Raw genomic sequence first — 19,464 nt, 5'->3', positions numbered from 1 at the left:
GAAATATACTTTGTAATTTAACCGTAAGTCACCTATAGGCCTCAAATTTAAGTCCTACAACTGATTTTCTCCACATTGCATAAAATAAGGGAATTATCTATATTGTTGCTCTCCTCCAGATTGTTTTTTTATATGATGAAACACTCCAGTCATGTCCAAATTATATATTCTGCTTTTAAATATAAGAAGAACCTGGGAGCTTAAGGGGTTTGGTTCATTCAACAGATATAAATTCCCTTTCATAAACTTTAGAATTTTTTTAAAGTGAAAGTATACTTACTAATTTTTTTGCAATTGTAAAGCACAAAAGTGGCAGCTTTCTTTAGTTCCTCATTTTCTGATTCAGTTAAAGCTTGTATCATGAGTGGAAGTCCATTGTTTGTAAAAAGATCATACTGATTTTCCTCTGGAAAATTTATCAAAAATGAAAGTAGAAGATAGGTATTTTGTCATAAACTATCTGCAAATGGTCATAATTCTTTGTGTTAATTATGAACAAAGTTTAAATTTTAATATATAGAAAAACAAATTGTTTAAAAGTATTTCCAACTTGGGAATATTCTACTGACATAAAATACCTGTCTCATAAGTGATGATGGCTAAAATACAGCTACAGAGTAGCACCATACCTCAGAAGAGTAAAAAAAACAAAAAAACAAAAACAAAAAAAAATTCCAGCCCTCACTTGGTTTTAAAAAAAGGTACAGTTGAAAAAAAATTACATATAGTTGTCAAATAAAATGAAAATAAAAAAATTTAAAGGTACAGTAAGTCCTAAATTATACAAAGGTTAAGAGAAAGAACAAAGAAATAACCTAATGGAGGTAATGGAAAGTGAAGGTAAGAGAAAACAGAAGAAGCAAGAGACAGCAAAGCAAGGAGAGTGGAAAAGTTGGGCAGGGAGCCAAGAAGAGAGAAGAGATTGGAAGGAGAGGGAAGGAGGAACGTGAAGAGCGTTGGAAAGGAGAAAAGTGGACAGAGAGAGAGCAGGAGGAGATTGGAAAGAAGGAGGAAAATGGAAGGGGAAAAGAAAAAAGAGAATGCTAAGTAGAAAAAGAAAGACAGGACTTTCAAAGGTTTTCAGTAAGGAAGAACAGGATCGGATCTGTGCAGCAGTGTGAAGATTGGATTGAAAAATGGAGATAGAAGAGAGGGAACACAAGGAGAAATCTATTCCAATAACATTGGTGAAAGATGTTGAGGGGCTGAGGGCCTAAACTGGAACTGGGCAAAAAGGGATAAGAAAGAGTATGGATGAAGGAGGATGAAGAGCAAAATGACTGGTCTGGGGACTAAGTAACTTGGAGAAAGGCAGTACTTTCTTTTTTTTTATTTAAAAATTTTAAATGTTTTTATTTATTTTTGAGAGAGAGAGAGACAGCATGAGCAGGGGAGGGTCAGAGAGAGAAGGAGACACAGAATCTGAAGACAGGCTCCAGGCTCTGAGCTGTCAGCACAGAGCCTGATGCGGGGCTTGAACCCACAAACCGTGAGATCATGACCTGAGCCAAAGCTGGACGCTCAATCAACTTAGCCACCCAGGTGCCCCAAAAAGCAGTACTTTCAAGCCCTTCATATGAAAATGAGGAAAAGTAACAAAAGTGGATTTCTGCTCCATTGTTTCAATAGGCACATTACATAAATGCAAAACTTACCACAATCCTCTGTGCAATGACCAAGAGTAAGTATGATGCTAAATTTTTCTCCTGAATCCAGACTTTCATGAAGCAGTAATGTCAGAAGTTTTGAAACAATCTGATACTTGGATAGTATTACTCCAAAAGTAGCTATTAGTATTAAGGAGAGAAAAAAAAGTATAAACTTAAGACTCATAATTATGTAAATATGTCAGACTTATCCTGGGAGAATGATATCATATCTACATAACATATAATATTCATATCACATATAACATCTAATATGTATGTGTATATGAATATAAATAAATGCATTGTAATAAGATGGTGGCTTACATAGTCCTCATTAATCCCACATCCCAAACGAAAGACAGTTTTACTAAAGCCTATTTTACACAGAATGGTTTCTTCTTAATTACCCTGCAGAATGCTGTAAGTATGAAGTAATAATACTGCCTCCCTAAAAGGTGAATATGCTTACTCTCACCTTATATACCTCTTTCCTATCTAGATGGACTACAGACCTTCCTATGTAACTAATTCTTGCCCATAACTGAAATACATAATTAAATGCCCATGGTTCTACTAATGTTAATGACACAGTGAAGCATACATGAAGCTGTCACGATAAGATATGACAAAATTCCAGAAGCTGCCATTTTAAGTTGTATTTCTCCTAACAGCATTTTTTTTTCCATAATATTTTATTGTCAAATTGTTTTCCATACAACACCCAGTGCTCTTCCCCTCAAGTGCCCACCAACAGCATTTCTAACAGTTCACCCAGTGTCTCACAATATTGATATTAACAGTAAAGTTGTGAGTTCTTCAAGGGACTATATCTTAATCATTTTTATATCTCTAGAGCTCACAAAGAGCCCAGCACATAGCAGGCCCTTAATAACTGCCTTTGAAAAAAACCACCTACTTATTTTTCAGTTATTTGTGAATTTTAAAAGTGTTGCTTATTACAGAGATTTATAGACTATCATTCCTCAGTATCTGTACATGTGAGAAGCAGCCATGGGTTCAAATCTGGATTTGCCATGCACCAGTTATGGTCAGGTAAGTCAGACCTCATACTTATTAGAAAGAGGCATAGCTTAATTCTTTATATAATTTTTAAAAAATCTATAAATTGGGTTTTCCATTCCTTATGTTTCCAAAATGTCTATTTCTCACCTAAAGCCTTTAACTTAATATTGCCTTTTCGGTGAAACAAACGTTAGAAATAACACAATCTTATCTTGATTCTATCATTAGATAAAGTCAGAAGACCTAGTTTTGAACTCTTAGGAAAGCCCTAACCTCCATGGGAAAACAATGAATTGGACTAGAAAAGTTCTAAGATTTCCTCCTACTTGTGAGAAACTGGAAGTCCAATCCATGTTTGTGTTCCATCTATCATTTCTTTCTCTTTTTTTTAATTTTTTTTTAACATTTATTTATTTTTGAGAGACAGAGAGAGACAGTGTGAGCAGAGGAGGGCCAGAGAGAGGGAGACACAGAATCCAAAGCAGGTTGCAGGCTCTGAGCTGACAGCACAGAGCCCAACGCGGGGCTCAAACCTACAAACCGTGAGATCATGACCTGAGCTGCAGCTGGACACTTAACCGACTGAGCCACCCAGGCGCCCCCTATCTATCATTTCAACACTTACCATGCTGAATTCAAACTAAATGCAATTGTAGAAAAATTACTAAGCATGTTCACTCACGATTATCAGCAATACACGTATCCACTGTCTTTGTCACCACCGCTGCAAGCTTAGCACTGGAAAGAGTCTTGTGTGAATCAGATTCCAGTTGCACAAGAACTTGACACAGTACATCCAGTCCACCCACAGATATAAAGTATTTCTGAACATATGCTTAAGGAATAAAGTAGCAAGACTATTAATACCTCAAACAAGTATATGGTGCCATTCAATTCTTTTGCACTACATATGACATTAACTAAACTCTTTCAAATACTAAAAATCCCCAAATTAAGGAATGAAAAATCTAATCCTTCCCTTTAATCATAAAATAGGTCATTTATGTAAGAAATGGACTTTTACATGGAACAACTACACACACAGTACAGTGTTTTTCATGTGTTCGATATCTTTTTTGTTTTATTTAGCAAGAACTAGTATATTCTGCAAGAATGTCATTAGTAAACTCAAGTCCTTCAACAGAGCTTTGAGGAACAGATTAATTCATTTAGCCTGACATTGCAATTAGCAAGCTGCCTATTGTCTGAATTCCAATATAATTCCTTCTTTAGATTGCTTGAGTCTACAAAGGGCAAAGTAATTTAACTATTCCAATAGAACATATATTTTATCCAGTTTACTTAAACCTAATTCTTTTAGGTCTTAGAACATGAAAGTATAACATATTATTGAAAATCTTAACAACTATTCCAAGAAAGACTCAGTGAAAAATACATTTTTTAAAAGTCAAAGTGTCTTGTTCCCCTGTTGAAAGCAATTCTGATGGGAAAGTATCCCATGGGTCTATGTATTCAATGGACTCTATCCCAGCAGTGGGCTTATAACAAATGGATACATGGGTTAATGATTCTAATTCTGCCACAAACCTTCCAAGTATACCCTAGTACCACAAAGTGAGCCAAGATGATTTAAACAAAAAAATTACTTTTCGTATTGTTCAATAAACTACAAAGATCTTAATCTAAAAAAAATTATGTGCAGAATTTTCTACATCTGGGAAAGGAACTGTTAGGAATTATTATTGAAAGATAAGCAAACATTTTAACACATTAAATATTTTTAATTTTAAACATTTTAAGTATTATGGAGACTCCAAAACAGGTTTCTTTACTGCAAAGTATTTTCATTAAAAAAACTCTTGAAAAAAGTGTTTTTATATTTATTTGTTTTGCAGGGGGTGGGGAAAGAAAGAACATGAACAAAGAAGGGGCAGAGAGAGGGGGAGAGACAATTCCCAAGGAGGCTCTGCATCTGCAGCACAGACCTGACATGGGGCTCGAAACCACAAACCATGAGATCATGACCTGAGCTGAAACCAAGAGTCAGATGCTTAACCAACTGAGTCACTTAAGTGCCCCAAGGAAGTATTTTTAAATGCTTAAATGAAAATGGCACTGTGTTACCAGTTTCCAGTATAGCTTATGTAATAAAAATTCAGGTTGATAAGCATAAAAACATCCTAGACCACACCTGTATGGTGAGTATTTCAAATTTCATCTAATCTATATTTCATACCACTTTGCTGAAAGTAACGAGGTTCTAAAATTATTTCTCATCCAAGCTGATAAATAGGAAATGTCAAAGCATAATGGAAAGAAAATCCAATTTTTGGAATTATAGAGCTAAGTTCCTTTGCATGTGAAACATGACTATTTGCTTTAAATATGTGAATATATATACATACCAACAATGTATGAGAAAGTTCTAGTTGCTCCACAACCTCATCAACATTTAATATCACTAGCCTTTCCCCTTTTAGCGGTGGCAGTGGTATCCTTTGGGTTTTAGTTTAGATTTCTCTAATAATTTATGATTTTGAGCATCTTTTCAAAAATTTTTTCATCAGGGTGCCTGGGTGGCTCAGTCGGTTAAGCCTCCGACTTCAGTTTAGGTCATGAACTCGTGGTTCATGAGTTTGAGTCCCACATTGGGCTCTGTGCTGACAGCTCAGAGCCTGGAGCCTTGCTTCAGATTCTGTGTCTCCCCCTCTCTGTTCCTTTCCTGCTTGCACTGTCTCTCGCGCTCTCTCAAAAATAAGTAAACTTAAAAAAATATTTTTTTCATTGCTTATAGTTTAATACTCATTTCTCTTTGGTGATGTATCTGACCAAATCTTGCCTCTTTTTTTAATCATTAGGTTGTTTTTTTGTCTTACAGATTTCTAAAAGTTCTCTATATATTTTGGGTATTAAGTTCTTTATCAGATGTACATTTCACAGATATTTTCTCCCAATCGATGGCTTGCCTTTTCATTTTAACATAATCTTTTGAAGAGTTAAAGCTTTTAATTTCAGTGAAGTCCAATTTATCGTTTTTTCCTTAGTGGCTCATACCTTTGGTGTTCTAAAAAATCTTTTCCTTCCCTGAAGTTATGAAGACTTGTTTCTATGTTTTTGTCCAGAAGTTTTAATTCTTACATTTAGGTCTATGGATCATTTCTGGTTCATTTTTGTATACAGTGTAAAATTAAGGTTGGGATTCATATTCTGTGTATGAATATCCACTCTTTCAGAACCAGTTGTTGAAAAGATGATCTTTTACCACATGGAATTATTATGGCATCTTTGAAGAAAATCAGTGACTAGCTATGTGTGGGTCTGTATCTGGGCTCTCTGATTTTTTGGGGGGGGCTTGATTCTTTTTTCCTATATTTTTTATAATTTATATCCAAGTTAATTAGCACATAGTACAATGATTTCAGAAGTAGATTCTTTAATGCCCGTGACCCTTTTAGCCTATCCCCACCTCCCATAATCCCTCTAGCAATCCTCTGTTCTCTATATTTAAGTCTCTTATGTTTCTCTCCTCCCTGTTTTTATATTATTTTTGCTACTCTTCCTTTATGTTCATCTGTTTTGTATCTTAAAGTCCTCATATGAGTGAAGTCATATTTGTCTTTCTCTAATTTCACTTAGCATAATACCCTCTAGTTCCATCCATGTAGTAGCAAATGGCAAGATTTCAATCTGTTTGATTGCCCAGTAATACTCCATTGTATACATATACCACATCTTTATCCATTCATCCATTGATTGACATTTGAGTTCTTTCCATACTTTGGCTATTGTTGATAGTGCTGCTGTAAACATTGGGGTGCATGTGTCTCTTTCAAACAGTACACCTGTATCCCTTGGATAAATACCTAGTAGTGTAATTTCTGGGTTGTAGGGTAATTCTATTTTTAATTTTTTGAGGAACCCCTGTACTATTTTCCAGAGTGGCTGCACCAGTTTGCATTCCCACCAGCAGTGCAAAAGAGATCCTCTTTCTCCGCATCCTTACCAACATCTGTTATTGCCTGAGTTGTTAATGTTAGCCATTCTGACAGGTGTGAGGTGGTATCTTAGTATGGTTTTAATTTATATTTCCCTGATGACCAGTGATGTGCATTTTTTCATGTGTTGGTTGGCCATATGGATATCTTTTTTGAAGTAATGTCTGTTCATGTCTTTTGCCCATTTCTTCACTGGATTATTTATTTTTTGACTAGTGAATTTGATAAGTTCTCTATGGATTTTGGATACTAACCCTTTATCTGATATGTCATTTATAAATACCTTCTTCCATTCTGTTAGCTGCCTTTTAGTTTTGCTGTTTCCTTCGTTGTGCAGAAACTTTTTATTTTGATGAGGTCCCAATAGTTCACTTTTGCTATTGTTTTCCTTGCCTCTAGAGATGTGTTGAGTAAGAAGTTGATGCAGCTGAGGTCAAAGAGGTTTTTGCCTGCTTTCTTCTCTAGGATTTTGATGGCTTCCAGTCTTATGTTTAGGTTTTTCATCCATTTTGAGTTTATTTTTGCATCTGGTGTAAGAAAGTGGTCCAGGTTCATATTTCTGCATGTTGCCGTCCAGTTTTCCCAGCACCATTTGCTGAAGAGACTGTCTTTATTTCATTGGATATTCTTTCTGCTCTGTCAAAGATTAGTTGGCCATACGTTTGTCAGTCCATTTCTGGGTTCTCTATTCTGTTCAACTGATCTGAGTGTCTGTTTTTATGCCAGTATAGGCTATTTTGCTGCACTGACCTAATGTGTCTACACTTACACCAATGCCACATTTTCTTGATTACTGTAGAAGTACTGGAATCAAGTCATATAAATCCCATAATTTTGACCTTTTTCAAAAAGTTTTGACTATCCTGACCCCTTTGCATTTCCATGTAAATTTTAGAATCAGCTTGTCAATTTCTACAGCAATGCCTACTGGTATTTTGATGGGAAATGCCTTGAATCAAAAAACTGAATTTCAGAAGTGACCTTCTACTAATACTGAGTCTTACAATCCATGAGTGTAGTATATCTCCCATTAATTTAGGTTTTCTTTATCTCAGCAACATTTCATAGTTTCCAGCATATAGACATTGCACATATTTCATTAAATTTATCCCTTAGTGGGTTTTTTGTTTGTTTGTTTAAGTAAGCTTTAGGCCCAGGGTGGAGTCCAACTTCAGGCTCAGACTCACAACCCTGAGATCAAGACCTGAGCTGAGATCAAGAGTCAGACACCAACTGACTGAGCCACCTTGCTACTATATAGAAATACTGTTGATTTCTGTATGTGACCTTGTATCCTACATCATTGCTAAAATTATCTATTCAATTCTGCAACTTTATTTTAGATTCTTCAGACAACTGTGTCATCTATGAATAAACATTATATTTTCTTCTTGCCTTTCAATCTTTATGCCTTTTTACTTTCTTGCCTTATTTCATTGGCTGAAACACCCAGTAAAATCTTAAAGTAATGAGAGTGGCTATCCTGGTTTTTATTCCAATCTTGGCAGGGTGGGAAAGGAGGAGGGGATTAAGTCTTTCACCATTAAATATGTTAGCTGTAGTGTTCTTTAGAGGCCTTTTATCACACTGAGAAGTTTTGTCTATTCCTAGTTTACCAAATGTTTTTTCACAAATGCATATTGAACTATGTGAAAAACTTTTCTTGTATCTTTTTAGATGATCATACAGTTGTTTCTTTCCTGTCACAACCTGTGAAAATGGTAAATTTTCCAATGTTAAGCCAATCTTGTATTGCTAGGATAAATGCCACTTGGTCATAATATCTTATCCTTTCTATATGTTACTGAACTTGATTTTGTATTTTTTCTAATGTTTAAAAAATGTTTATTAAGAGAGAACGACAGAGTGGGGGAGGGACAAAGAGAGAAGGAGAGAAAGAAATCCCAAGCAGGTTCTGCACTGCCAGTAAAGAGCATGATGCAGGGCCTGAACTCACAAACTATGAGATCACCATCTGAGCCAAAATCAAGAGTAGGACGCTTAACCAACTGAGCTAACCAGGCACCCCAAAGTTTAATTTTAATTTTTTTACTAACAAAATGTTTTTAAGTAAGGTTGTGCCCATCATGAGGTTTGAACTCATTAACCTGATATCAAGAGTCACATGCTCTACCTACTGAGCCAGCCAGGCACAACTTATAATTTAACAAACATTAACCATTTGTTAATATTTTCTTAAGGATGTTTGTATCTATGTTCATAAAGCATATTGACCTATATAGTTTCCTTGTAATGTCTTTTTTTTAATGTTTTATTTATTTTTGATACAGAGAGAGACAGAGCATGAGAGGGGGAAGGGCAGAGAGAAGGAGACACAGAACTGAAGCAGGCTCCCGGCTCTAAACTAGCTGTCAGCACAGAGCCTGACGCGGGGCTCGAACCCACGGACGTGAGATCTGACCTGAGCCGAAGCCGGAGGCTTAACGACTGAGCCACCCAGCTGCCCCATCATGTCTTTATATTTTTAATTTTTATTTTTTAATTTTTTAAATGTTTGTTTTTGAGTGAGAGACAGTATGCAAGCAAGGGAGGAGCATAGAGAAAGAGAGAGAGAGACAGACAGAATCTGAAGCAGGCTGCCCATAAAATGTTTATTTACTTATTTTTTAAATAGTTTATTTTCAAATTGGTTTCCACACAACACCCAGTGCTCTTCCCCACAAGTGCCCTCCTCCATCACCACCACCTCTTTTACCCACCCTCCCCCTTTCCCTTCAACCCTCAGTTCGTTTTCAGTAAAAAATATGGAACACTTCACGAATTTGCGTGTCATCCTTGCGCAGGGGCCATGCTAATCTTCTCTGTATCGTTCCAATTTTAGTATACATGCTGCTGAAGCGAGCACTGTTTATTTATTTTTAAGAGAGAGAAATAGCACAAGTGAGGAAGGGGTAGAGAGAGGGAGAGAGAAACCCAAGTAGGCTCCTTGCTGTCAGTGCAGGGCCTGACACAGAGCTCGATCCCAGGAACTGTGAGATCTTGACCTGGGCGAAAATCAAGAGTTGGATGCTTAACTGACTGAGCCACTCAGGTGCCCCTCTTGTAATGTCTTTTTCAAGCTTTAGTGAGGGAATAATTCTGACCTTTTAAAATGTGTTGGGAGGTATTTCTTATACTTCCATTTCCTGACAATTAATGTATAATTTTTTTCTTTAAATGTTTGGTATAATTCACCAGTAAAGACATCAGGGCCCAGAAACTCCTGTTTTAGGTTTTAAACTACAAATTCAATAGCTTCTTGGCCTTTTGGCTAAGATCAAGTGTAGTGTCTGTTCTTATCAGTTCAATTTCTTTAATACATACAGTAAAATTCAAATTATCTATTCTTTTTCATTTTAGAGAGAGAACATGTACACATGAGCAGGGAAGAGGAGAGAGGGGGAGAAGGAAAGGGAGAGAGAAAGAAGGCAGAGAGGGAGAGAGGGAGGGAGGGAGAGGGAGGGAGGGAGGGAGAGAGGGAGAAGGAAAGGGAGAGAGAGAGGGAGAGAGAGAGAGAGAGAGAGAGAGAAAGAGAGAGAGAATCTTAAGCAGGCTCCAGGCTCAGGACAGAGCCCAACACAGGGCTCAAATCATGACCCTAAGATCATGACTGGAGCAAAATTAAGAGACAGACACTCAACTGACTGAGCCACCCGGGTGCCCCTAAGTTATCTATTGCTTCTGAGTGAGTTGGTATCTGGCAAAGAATTTGTCTAATTCCTATAAGTTGTCAAATTTAGTGGCATAAAGTTGTTTCTATTATTCCTTTAGTATCCTAATATCTGTAAAGATCTAGAGTGATGTCACTTCTTATTCCTGATACTAATAATTTGGGCCTTCTCTTTTTATTTTGTGACTAGTTTGGCTAAAGGATCCATTTATTGATCTTTTTAAAGAATCACATTTTAGTTTCACTGATTTTCCCCCACTGTGTTTCTATTTCATTGGTTTCTGATCTTCTCTTTATTATTTCCCTCTTTGGGTTAAACTTTATTTATTTTCTATTTTCTTAGGTAGAAAAAAAGATAAATTGATTTCAGACCTTTCTTCTTTCCTTATGCAAATTGTAGTGTTAAAAAATTTTCCTCCCAAACACTGCTTTTGTAGCAGCCCAGTATTTTTTTTTAAGTTTATTTATTTATTTTTGAGAGAGCGAGAGAGCGAGCGCACGTGAGAGTGAGCATGAGCACGAGCAGGGGAGAGGCAAACAGAGAGGGAGAGAATCCCAGCAGACTCCACACTACCAGGGCTCAAACTCATGAGCCAGAAGATCAGGACCTAAGCTGAAATCAAGAGTCGACACTTCAACTGAGCCACTCAGGTCCCCACAACAACTGAGTGTTTTAATGTTGTGTTTTCATTATCATTCAGTTAAAACTTTTCTAATTTCTTAATCATTTATTTTCTTACTCATGATTTTGTGGTTATTTTTTATTTTGGTCTTTGTTTTAGCACTGAGTTGGTTAATTTTCAGATATTTGAAACTTGTCTAGACATTTTATTTTTTATTCATTTCTAATTTAATTCTATTTGGTCAGAAAACACTCTCTATGGGATTTTAGTTTTGCTACCTAGTTGTCCAGTTTTATGAGGCTATCTGAGGAGATTCAAAACTATGCTGCTACCTCCATCTTCCCAATCATCTTCCTAACAATGTCTCCTTTCAAGATTTTCCTATTAAAAAAAAAAAAAAAAGATTTTCCTATCTGCAGTAGTCTAAATGCCTTCAAAATGACCCAACTTACTGTAATAAAATTATTCCATTAATTCAATTAATTCAAATAATTAAATCAATAGGTTCTGTTATGCTTTGAAAAATGTTTCTTCAAGTTTAACTAGACAATAATGAATACTTACTGTTATTTGCAAGAGTAAGCCCAATAAATGAGCAAACAGGGCGAATTACCTCAGGTTTGATGCAATTTATTAGCCAGTCATTAGCATGTGGAAAAAGTGAAGAGCAAAGCATTTGATTTTCATCTGAAAGAAGACAAAGTCAATTGTGTTTTAACATATTTGGAAAGTATCAGTTCATTTGTTTTTATTTTATTTTAGTATTTAAATATTTGAGATAATTACCATTTTGAGGATTGTTGACACAGACACACAAAGTACTACACACTGAAGACCATAACTGATAACTCTGGAAAACGTTTTTATCTGACAAATCCAAATCATATTTTGAAAGAACTGTCCTATTTGGTTAAAAAAAAAAAGAAGCAAATTAATACAAATATGTTAAAGTCTTAATTAATGAATAGTAACAAGAAATTTATATCTGCTTACCTGAACAACTGTGTCAGAACTGTAATACAACCTGTTTCTCTCACAAATGTCTGTCCAGTCCCTTAAAAAAACCGCCATACAGCACACAAATATGACTTTTGTTTACAAATAATTTTGCAGAAATGAAAAACATTCAAGTAAAATTTCTAATAAATAGCTTTTAATCACTTTGAAGTGCTACTAAGTATAACACAGAATTACTGAATAATCGTAATCATTATGGAAAATACATTACCTATGCTTCCAGAATGACAGCATTCAAATTTCCCCCAAAAGTGAAACAAAATTTTAGCCAAGAGCTACATGAAATTTTAGGCCATTGTTGGCTGATATAGTAAACACTATAACTAAATGGCTAAAGTCAAAAATCAGTCAAAAATCAGCTAAACTAATCATCAGATACCTCTCTTGCTTTTAAAGATGTTCTTTTTCCATTTATTTAAATAACCCAAAGCACTTTACTATTTCTTAAAATTAATAAATATCAAACAGTTAAACATATGCTATTCTATTTTCTTTAAAGCTGGTAGTTCTCATAAATTAATAAGATTTTTAAAAAGACACTAATATATATATTTTTTAATTTATTTTTGAGAGAGAGAGAGAGACTGCACGAGCAGGGGAGGATCAGAGAGAGAGAGAGGGAGACACAGAAACTGAAGACAGGCTCCAGGCTCTGAACTAGCTGTCAGCACAGAGCCCGATGCAGGGCCTGAACCCACGAACTGCGAGATCATGACCTGAGCCGAAGCCGGATGCTCAACCGACTCAGCCACACGGGCACCCCTATTCTAGTCTTTATATCAGTGTCTTTTTGGGGGCGCCTGGGTGGCTGAGTCATTTAAGTGTCCGACTTCGGCTGTCTCTTTGCTTTCTCTCAAAAATAAATAAAACATTAAGAAATTTAAAAAAAAAAGACTGGAATAAAAGGAATGATGACTATTTCAATTTATTATTTTTTAAATGTTTCTACAACATAAAAGAATGTACTTACTATTATTTGAAACTAGCACCAATATAACATAGACAGACATTCTTTTCAAATTTATGTTTGAATCATTATTAGATAAGAAAGAAGTTAAGTCTTCAAACAATTCTGAAGTGCACAAAGTCTGCTGACAGTAAACTGAAAAATAAAAAAATGTCATTTCAATGTCTATGCATTAGCACAAGTTTTAAATATGCTGAACAAAATATAAAGTTGCCAAACAGATGGTTCTTCACCAGATCGCATTTCATTGACATTTATGAGTCATGCAACAAAATTTCTGACAAATTGATATGTACTTACTAAATTAGCAGACCAAAAAAGCAATATCTTAATCAGAAGTACTCGATTGAGGCTCTACAAAATGTGCACAATCCCCTAGAATTTCTAATAAAAACCTAACTGAACAAAAAATTAAAACATAAAAAAAATTTAAGAAGATGAGTAAGTAACAAAACATAGCAAGAGAAAAATTTTAGAAAATTCAGAAACCTGGTTTAGAAAAGAGAGAGACATTGGGATGCCTGGGTGGCTCAGTCAGCTAAGCTTCCGACTTCAGCTCAGGTCATGAACTCACGTGCGTGGGTTCGAGCCCCACATTGGGCTCTGAGCTGACAGCTCGGAGGCTGGAGCCTGCTTGAGATTCTGTGTCTTCTTCTTTCTCTGCCCCTCCCCTGCTCATGCTCTGTCTCTCTCTGTCTCAAAAATAAATAAAACACTAAAAAAAAATTTTTTTTAAATAGACAAATGATACTTGTGCTATTAAGAACTTTCTAAAAATAAAAATCTTTCCAAAAAGTAAAAATGATACCTGACAGTAGGTGTGTCTGTCTATCTGTGTGTTACAATAATACAATAAACAGAATTTAAAAAAAGAAATCTGAGGGGTGCCTGGGTGGCTCAGTCAGTTAAGCATTCGACTTCGGCTCAGGTCATGCTCTCATGGTTCATGGGTTTGAGCCCCATGTCAGGGTCTCAGGACAGATCAGAGCCTGGAGCTTACTTCAAATTCTGTGTCTCCCTCTCTCTCTGCCCTCCCCCGCTCATGCTTTCTCTCAAAAATAAACAAACATTAAAAAAAATTTTTTTAATGATAATTTGAGAGGGCACCTGGCTGGCTCAGTCTGAAGAGCATGAGACCTTTGATCTTGGGGTCGTGAGTTTGAGCACCACATTGGGTATATAGATTACTAAAAAACAAAAAACAAAAAAACAAAAAAAACACCTTAAAAACATAAAATGTTTAAAAAGATAATTTGAACACAGAGGTATAATTAGTATTTGATCCAGTATTTAGAACCAGCTATTAGACTTTCTTCCAAAGGCAAGGATAATGTCTTATTGATTCCAATAACCAGCACGTAGCTTGGTTCTTACCGAATGATGAAGAACTATTTAATGGATAAAAAAGTATAGAAAGTTGCTTGACAAACTAAAACTTTAGATTCAATTTCAACTTGGGCATACTAAAGAAAAATGTTTTGACCAACATGAATTTCTATACCCAGAGTATATTTATCTATATACAAGATTTTGGAGGTTATCTTCATCTTTTGATCCAAGTACTTAGATAAATACTAATATCTTAAAAAAAAGATCTTTTTTAATGTTTATTTTTTTTATTTTTACAACATTTTTATTTGTTATTGAGAGACAGAGCATGAGCATAGGAGGGGCGAACACAGGGGGAGACAGAGAAGCTGAAGGAGGCTCCAGGCTCTGAGCTGTCAAAACAGAGCTCAATGTGGGGCTCAAACTCAAAAACCTTGAGATCATAACCTGAGCCAAAGTCTGATGCTCAAATGACTGAGCCACCCAAGCGCCCCTAATGTTTGTTTATTTTTTGAGAGAGACAGAGCATGAGCATGGGAGCAGCAGAGAGAGAGAGAGAGACAGACAGACAGACAGATAGACTCTGAAGCAACCTCCAGGCTCTGAGCTATTAGCACGGAGCCCAATGTGGGGCTTGAACTCACAAACCACAGATCATGACCTGAACTGAAGTCGTATGCTTAACCAACTGAGCCACCCAGGGGCCCCAAAAGATCTTTTTAATAAGAAATGCTAAAATAGCTGGATTGTCACATAAAAAAGATAAAACTGGAGCATTCATTATCCCATACCCCAGGACAATTTTTAAAAAATGTAAAAGTAAAAAAATAAAACCATACCAGTACCAAAAGTAAATGTGAATAGATTCTCCTGGAACCTGAGAGTATGGAAAACTTTCCAAATATTCAAAATCCAAAAGCCAAAAGGGGAAGAAATGATGAATTTTATTTTCCTAAAAATAAAAAAACTTCTGCATGGCAAAAATAAAGGAGAAGAACAGTAAAAGACAAAGTAAAAAAATGTTTCCAACTAACAGCAAGAAAACTGTGATACATTTTGAAATGAACAAAAATGATTACTGAATGTCCTGTCTAGCACACTCCTCTAGATTATCTGTAACTTTCACTGTCTTTAAGCTATTTTACATCTCTGTAAATTGTAGAATACTGATAGTAATGCAAGTTATTCTTGATCATAGAAATATAAACATTTTGGCCAATAGAATGCAGTTGATTATTGCCCTGCAGATACTGACCAGTTATGTGTCTAAATCTATTTCAACATTCCCAAATGCCTATACTATTTTCTGCCATTGCCTTTGAAACAGATGTCACATTTTACAGGTTCCTTCTTTGGTTAATAAGTTAAACAAAATCTTTAGCATGCATTAATTTATTTAATTAAATAAATTTTAAATAAATCAAATTAAATTAAATACCTGGATAAAACTATACAGACATGTAAAAAAGGAATTTAATTCTAAAATTACTTTTTATTTTAAGTTTCATTTTTTAAATTTTTTAATGTTTATTTATTTTTGAGAGAGAGAGAGAGAGAGACAGCATGTGAGCAGGGAAGGGGCAGAGACAGAGGGAGACACAGAATCTAAAGCAGCTTGGATGCTGACATGAGGCTTGAACTCACGAACTGTGAGATCATGACCGGAGCTGAAGTCAGACACTTAACTGAGTGAACCACCCAGGCACTCCTAAGTTTATTTATTTTGAGAGAGACAGAGAGAGAACACAAGTGGGGGAGGGACAGAGAGAGAATCACAAGCAGGACTCAGTCCTGTCAGCACAGAGGCTCAAACTCAGGAACTGCGAGATCATGACCTGAGCCAAAGTCAGACTCCTAACCAACTGAGCCACCCAGGCACCCCAAATATTACTTTTAAGTAGTTTCTTAAAATATAACATGATGCTTGAAGAATAATGAAAAAAAGTTTTCATATTTTACCATTTTGTTCTGCAACAGCTCCTAAGGTATATAAGGCTGCTTCTTTTACTATGCTATGTTCACTTGACTTTGCAAGATTTCTTACAAACATCAAACCACCAATTTCCCGAAAGTAAACACCTGCATTACCTACAGGGTGTGCAGACAAAACAAAATATAAATGATATTATGATTCTTTTAAGGAGAAAATAAATAACATGAATATGGTAACATAGCATGTAGAGTGAATTGAAAAAAAAACTATGCAAATTTCATATATCACAATACTAAAGACTAGAATCATAGATAAAAATTCAATATCACATCTTACTGTTTTGTTGACAAATTGAAAGAATAGTGACCAAAGCTTCCTTTTGTGAAAAAGGGTTGCCCATTTGATACTTCAGGCACTCCAATAGTAAGTTCAGGTCAGTCTTCATTTCTAAAGAACAAAAATTTCACTTTTTCAAACCAAATGTTTCCTTTCAAAAACTAAGCATTTAAATTTCACTTTCTAAATACATATATTTATAGTGTTTGTTTTTATAACCTATCCACAGTAATAAAAGATGCTCTTTAAATAAAAGAACTTGAAATGAACTTATAATTATTCGATTTTCCCCTCACATGAAATATAAGAATAGAAAGTCCATGGGGTGCTTGGGTGGCTCAGTCAGTTAAGCTTCCAACTTCAGCTTAGGTTGTGATCTCGTGGTTTGTGAGTCTGAGCCCCACGTTGGTCCCTATGCCGACAGCTCAAAGCCCAGAGCCTGCTTTGGATTCTGTGTCTCCCTCTTTCTTTCTCAAAAATAAATAAAACATTAAAAAAAATTTAAAGAATAGAAAATCCAAATGCAGTATTATTTTCTTTAAATACAGCTACACTGGCTTAAATATCTGAATAAATATCTGAATAAAATAGAAATAAAGTGAATAAAAATGAAAATACAACATACTGGAACTTGTGGGATGCTACCAATAATATTTCAGAGGGAATTTACAACACTAAATGTTTATAATATAAAAGAAGAAAGGTCTCAAATTAATGACCTATAAAAATTAAACCCAAAGTAAGTAGAAGAAAAAAATAAAGATTAAAGCTAAAATCAATGATATTGAAAGCAGAAAAACAATAGAATTGGTTTTTGAGAAGATCAATAAAACTGATAAACCTCTAGACAAACTGACCAGGAAAAAGGAGCGAAGACACAAATTACGAATATCAGAATGAGAGAGATGGCACCATTATAGATTCTATAAAATATTCAAAAGATAATAATGGTTATGTGCAACTTCATATCCGTAGATTCAATGACTTAAGTGAAATGGACAAATTGCTTTGAAGATACAAATTATCTCACCCAAGAAGAAACAGATAACCTAAACAGTACTATATCTATAAAAGAAATTGAAATCACAGTTTAAAAACCTTTCTGTAAAGAAATCTCCAAGTTCAGATGGCTTCGTTTGTAAACTTTTCCAAATGTTTAAGGAAGAAGTAATACCAACTCTACACAAATTTTTCCAAAAGTTTGAAGAGAAGGAATACTTCCCAACTTGTTCTCTGAGGTTAGCATTACCCTTATACCAAAACCAAAGCCGTTAGAAAGAAGAAAAGAAAACTACAGACCAATATCCCTCATGAACATTCATGTAAAAAGTCTAAACAATTATAGCAAACCAAATCTAACAACATATGAAATAACAATACATCATGAACAAGTGGGCTTATCCTAAGAATTCATAGTTGACTTAAGATTTGAACAATAAGGGCGCCTGGGTGGCTCCGTCGGTTGAGCGTCTGACTTCGACTCAGGTCATGATCTCATGGTTCATAGGTTCAAGCCCCACATCAGACTCTGTGCTTATAGCTAGTTCAGAGCCTAGAGCCTCTCTGTCTCTCCCTCTCTCTCTGTCTCTCCTCTGCTCACACTCTCTCTCTATCATAAAAAAATTAAAATAAGAATTTTAAAAAAGATTTGAAAAATAAATTGATGTAATGTGATAAACTAATATGGAAAACCAAATGATCACCTCAACAGATGCAGAAAAAGCATTTGATAAAATCCAACATTTATTTCTGGTTAAAGCTTTTTTCAGCGAACTTGGAAGAGAAGAAAACTTCCTCAACCTGCAAAAATACACACACACAAAAGCCCTATAGTAAACATAATACTTAACAGAGAAAGACTGAAATCTTTCTCCCCGAGATCGGGAATAAGTCAGAGATGTTAAACATTGTACAGGATAGTGTATCATTCTATCCAACATTCCATTTATTATTGAAGTAGAGAGCCTAGCCAGTGCCATTAAGTGAGAAAAAGAAATAAAAAGTATTCAAACTGGTAAGGAAGTAGTAAAACTATCTGCCGTTGTGTACAACATGACCTTCTATATAGATAATCCAGTGGAATGTACAAAAAAGCTACTAGAGTATATTAGAGTATAGTACGATTTCAGTATATCCATTGAACATACAGAAATCAGTTATATTTCTATATTCCTGCAGTAAGTAATTGGAAATTGGTGTTTAAAAACAATGTCATTTATAATAATATCAAAAATATTAAATAGAGATAAATCTGACAAAAGATATAAACAACATGTACACTAACACCTAAAAAATACTGCTGAGGTTTATTAAAGAAAACTGAAATAAAGGGAGTGAAACACTTTTTTCATGGACTGGAAGACAAAATATTGTTAAAATGTCCATTTCCCCAAATTCATCAATAGATTCAGTCTAATCCCAACAGGCTTTTTAAAAATATGAATTGACAAGATGAACCCAAAATTCATATGGAAATGCAGAGAACCTGTTAGCCAAACAATTCTGAAAAACAAGAATAAAACTCGAAGACTAATACTATCTTACTTCAAGACTTCTTATAAAGCTACAGTAATCAAAAGAGTATAGTATTTAGTGCATTAGCATAGACAAATAGATCAATTAACTCAAACACAGTCCAAAAGTAAACCCATGCATATATGAATAGGTGATTTTTTATAAAGGCACAAAGGTACCACAGAGGAGAAAGGCTAGCCTTTCCAACAAATGATGCTATAACAAACAGATATCCATATTCAAAAATGTAACAAGCCAAACTTGAATCAAACCATATATAAAAATTAACTCTACAAGGATTGCAGATATAATGTAAAATCTAGAACTATAAAATTTCTAAAAAATAACATAGGAGAAAATCTTTGCCACTTGGATTTACATTAAAATTTCTTAGACACAATATTATTAATACAATCTGTAGAAAAATAATGAATAAATTGTATTGCA

The 19,464-nt window shown here is 35.0% G+C and overlaps 1 protein-coding gene, 1 non-coding gene and 1 pseudogene across 2 annotated transcripts in view; 1 reads left to right on the top strand and 2 right to left on the bottom strand.

Annotated features, from left to right (window-relative positions):
• TERB1 (telomere repeat binding bouquet formation protein 1) overlaps window positions 1-19,464 on the bottom strand; it is a 59,148-nt gene that overhangs the window by 28,900 nt on the left and 10,784 nt on the right. The window contains exons 3-11 of the mRNA XM_029924955.1: window positions 16,504-16,614; window positions 16,194-16,322; window positions 12,909-13,040; window positions 11,915-11,975; window positions 11,708-11,823; window positions 11,486-11,608; window positions 3,355-3,507; window positions 1,656-1,787; window positions 281-406 (exon numbers count right to left, since the gene is read on the bottom strand). Coding sequence (XP_029780815.1) covers window positions 281-406; window positions 1,656-1,787; window positions 3,355-3,507; window positions 11,486-11,608; window positions 11,708-11,823; window positions 11,915-11,975; window positions 12,909-13,040; window positions 16,194-16,322; window positions 16,504-16,614 — 1,083 coding nt within the window. The remainder of the gene's footprint in view (window positions 1-280; window positions 407-1,655; window positions 1,788-3,354; window positions 3,508-11,485; window positions 11,609-11,707; window positions 11,824-11,914; window positions 11,976-12,908; window positions 13,041-16,193; window positions 16,323-16,503; window positions 16,615-19,464) is intronic.
• On the bottom strand, window positions 9,388-9,494 carry LOC115281358. The gene has a single exon (XR_003904260.1). It is a non-coding gene; the product is annotated as a U6 spliceosomal RNA (small nuclear RNA).
• Window positions 9,880-10,001, top strand: LOC115281347 (annotated as a pseudogene).

This window comes from Suricata suricatta, chromosome 16 (assembly GCF_006229205.1).
Source record: "Suricata suricatta isolate VVHF042 chromosome 16, meerkat_22Aug2017_6uvM2_HiC, whole genome shotgun sequence".
In the NCBI taxonomy this organism is placed as follows: Eukaryota; Metazoa; Chordata; class Mammalia; order Carnivora; family Herpestidae; genus Suricata; species Suricata suricatta.
This window is presented reverse-complemented; position numbering and strand designations above follow the sequence as displayed.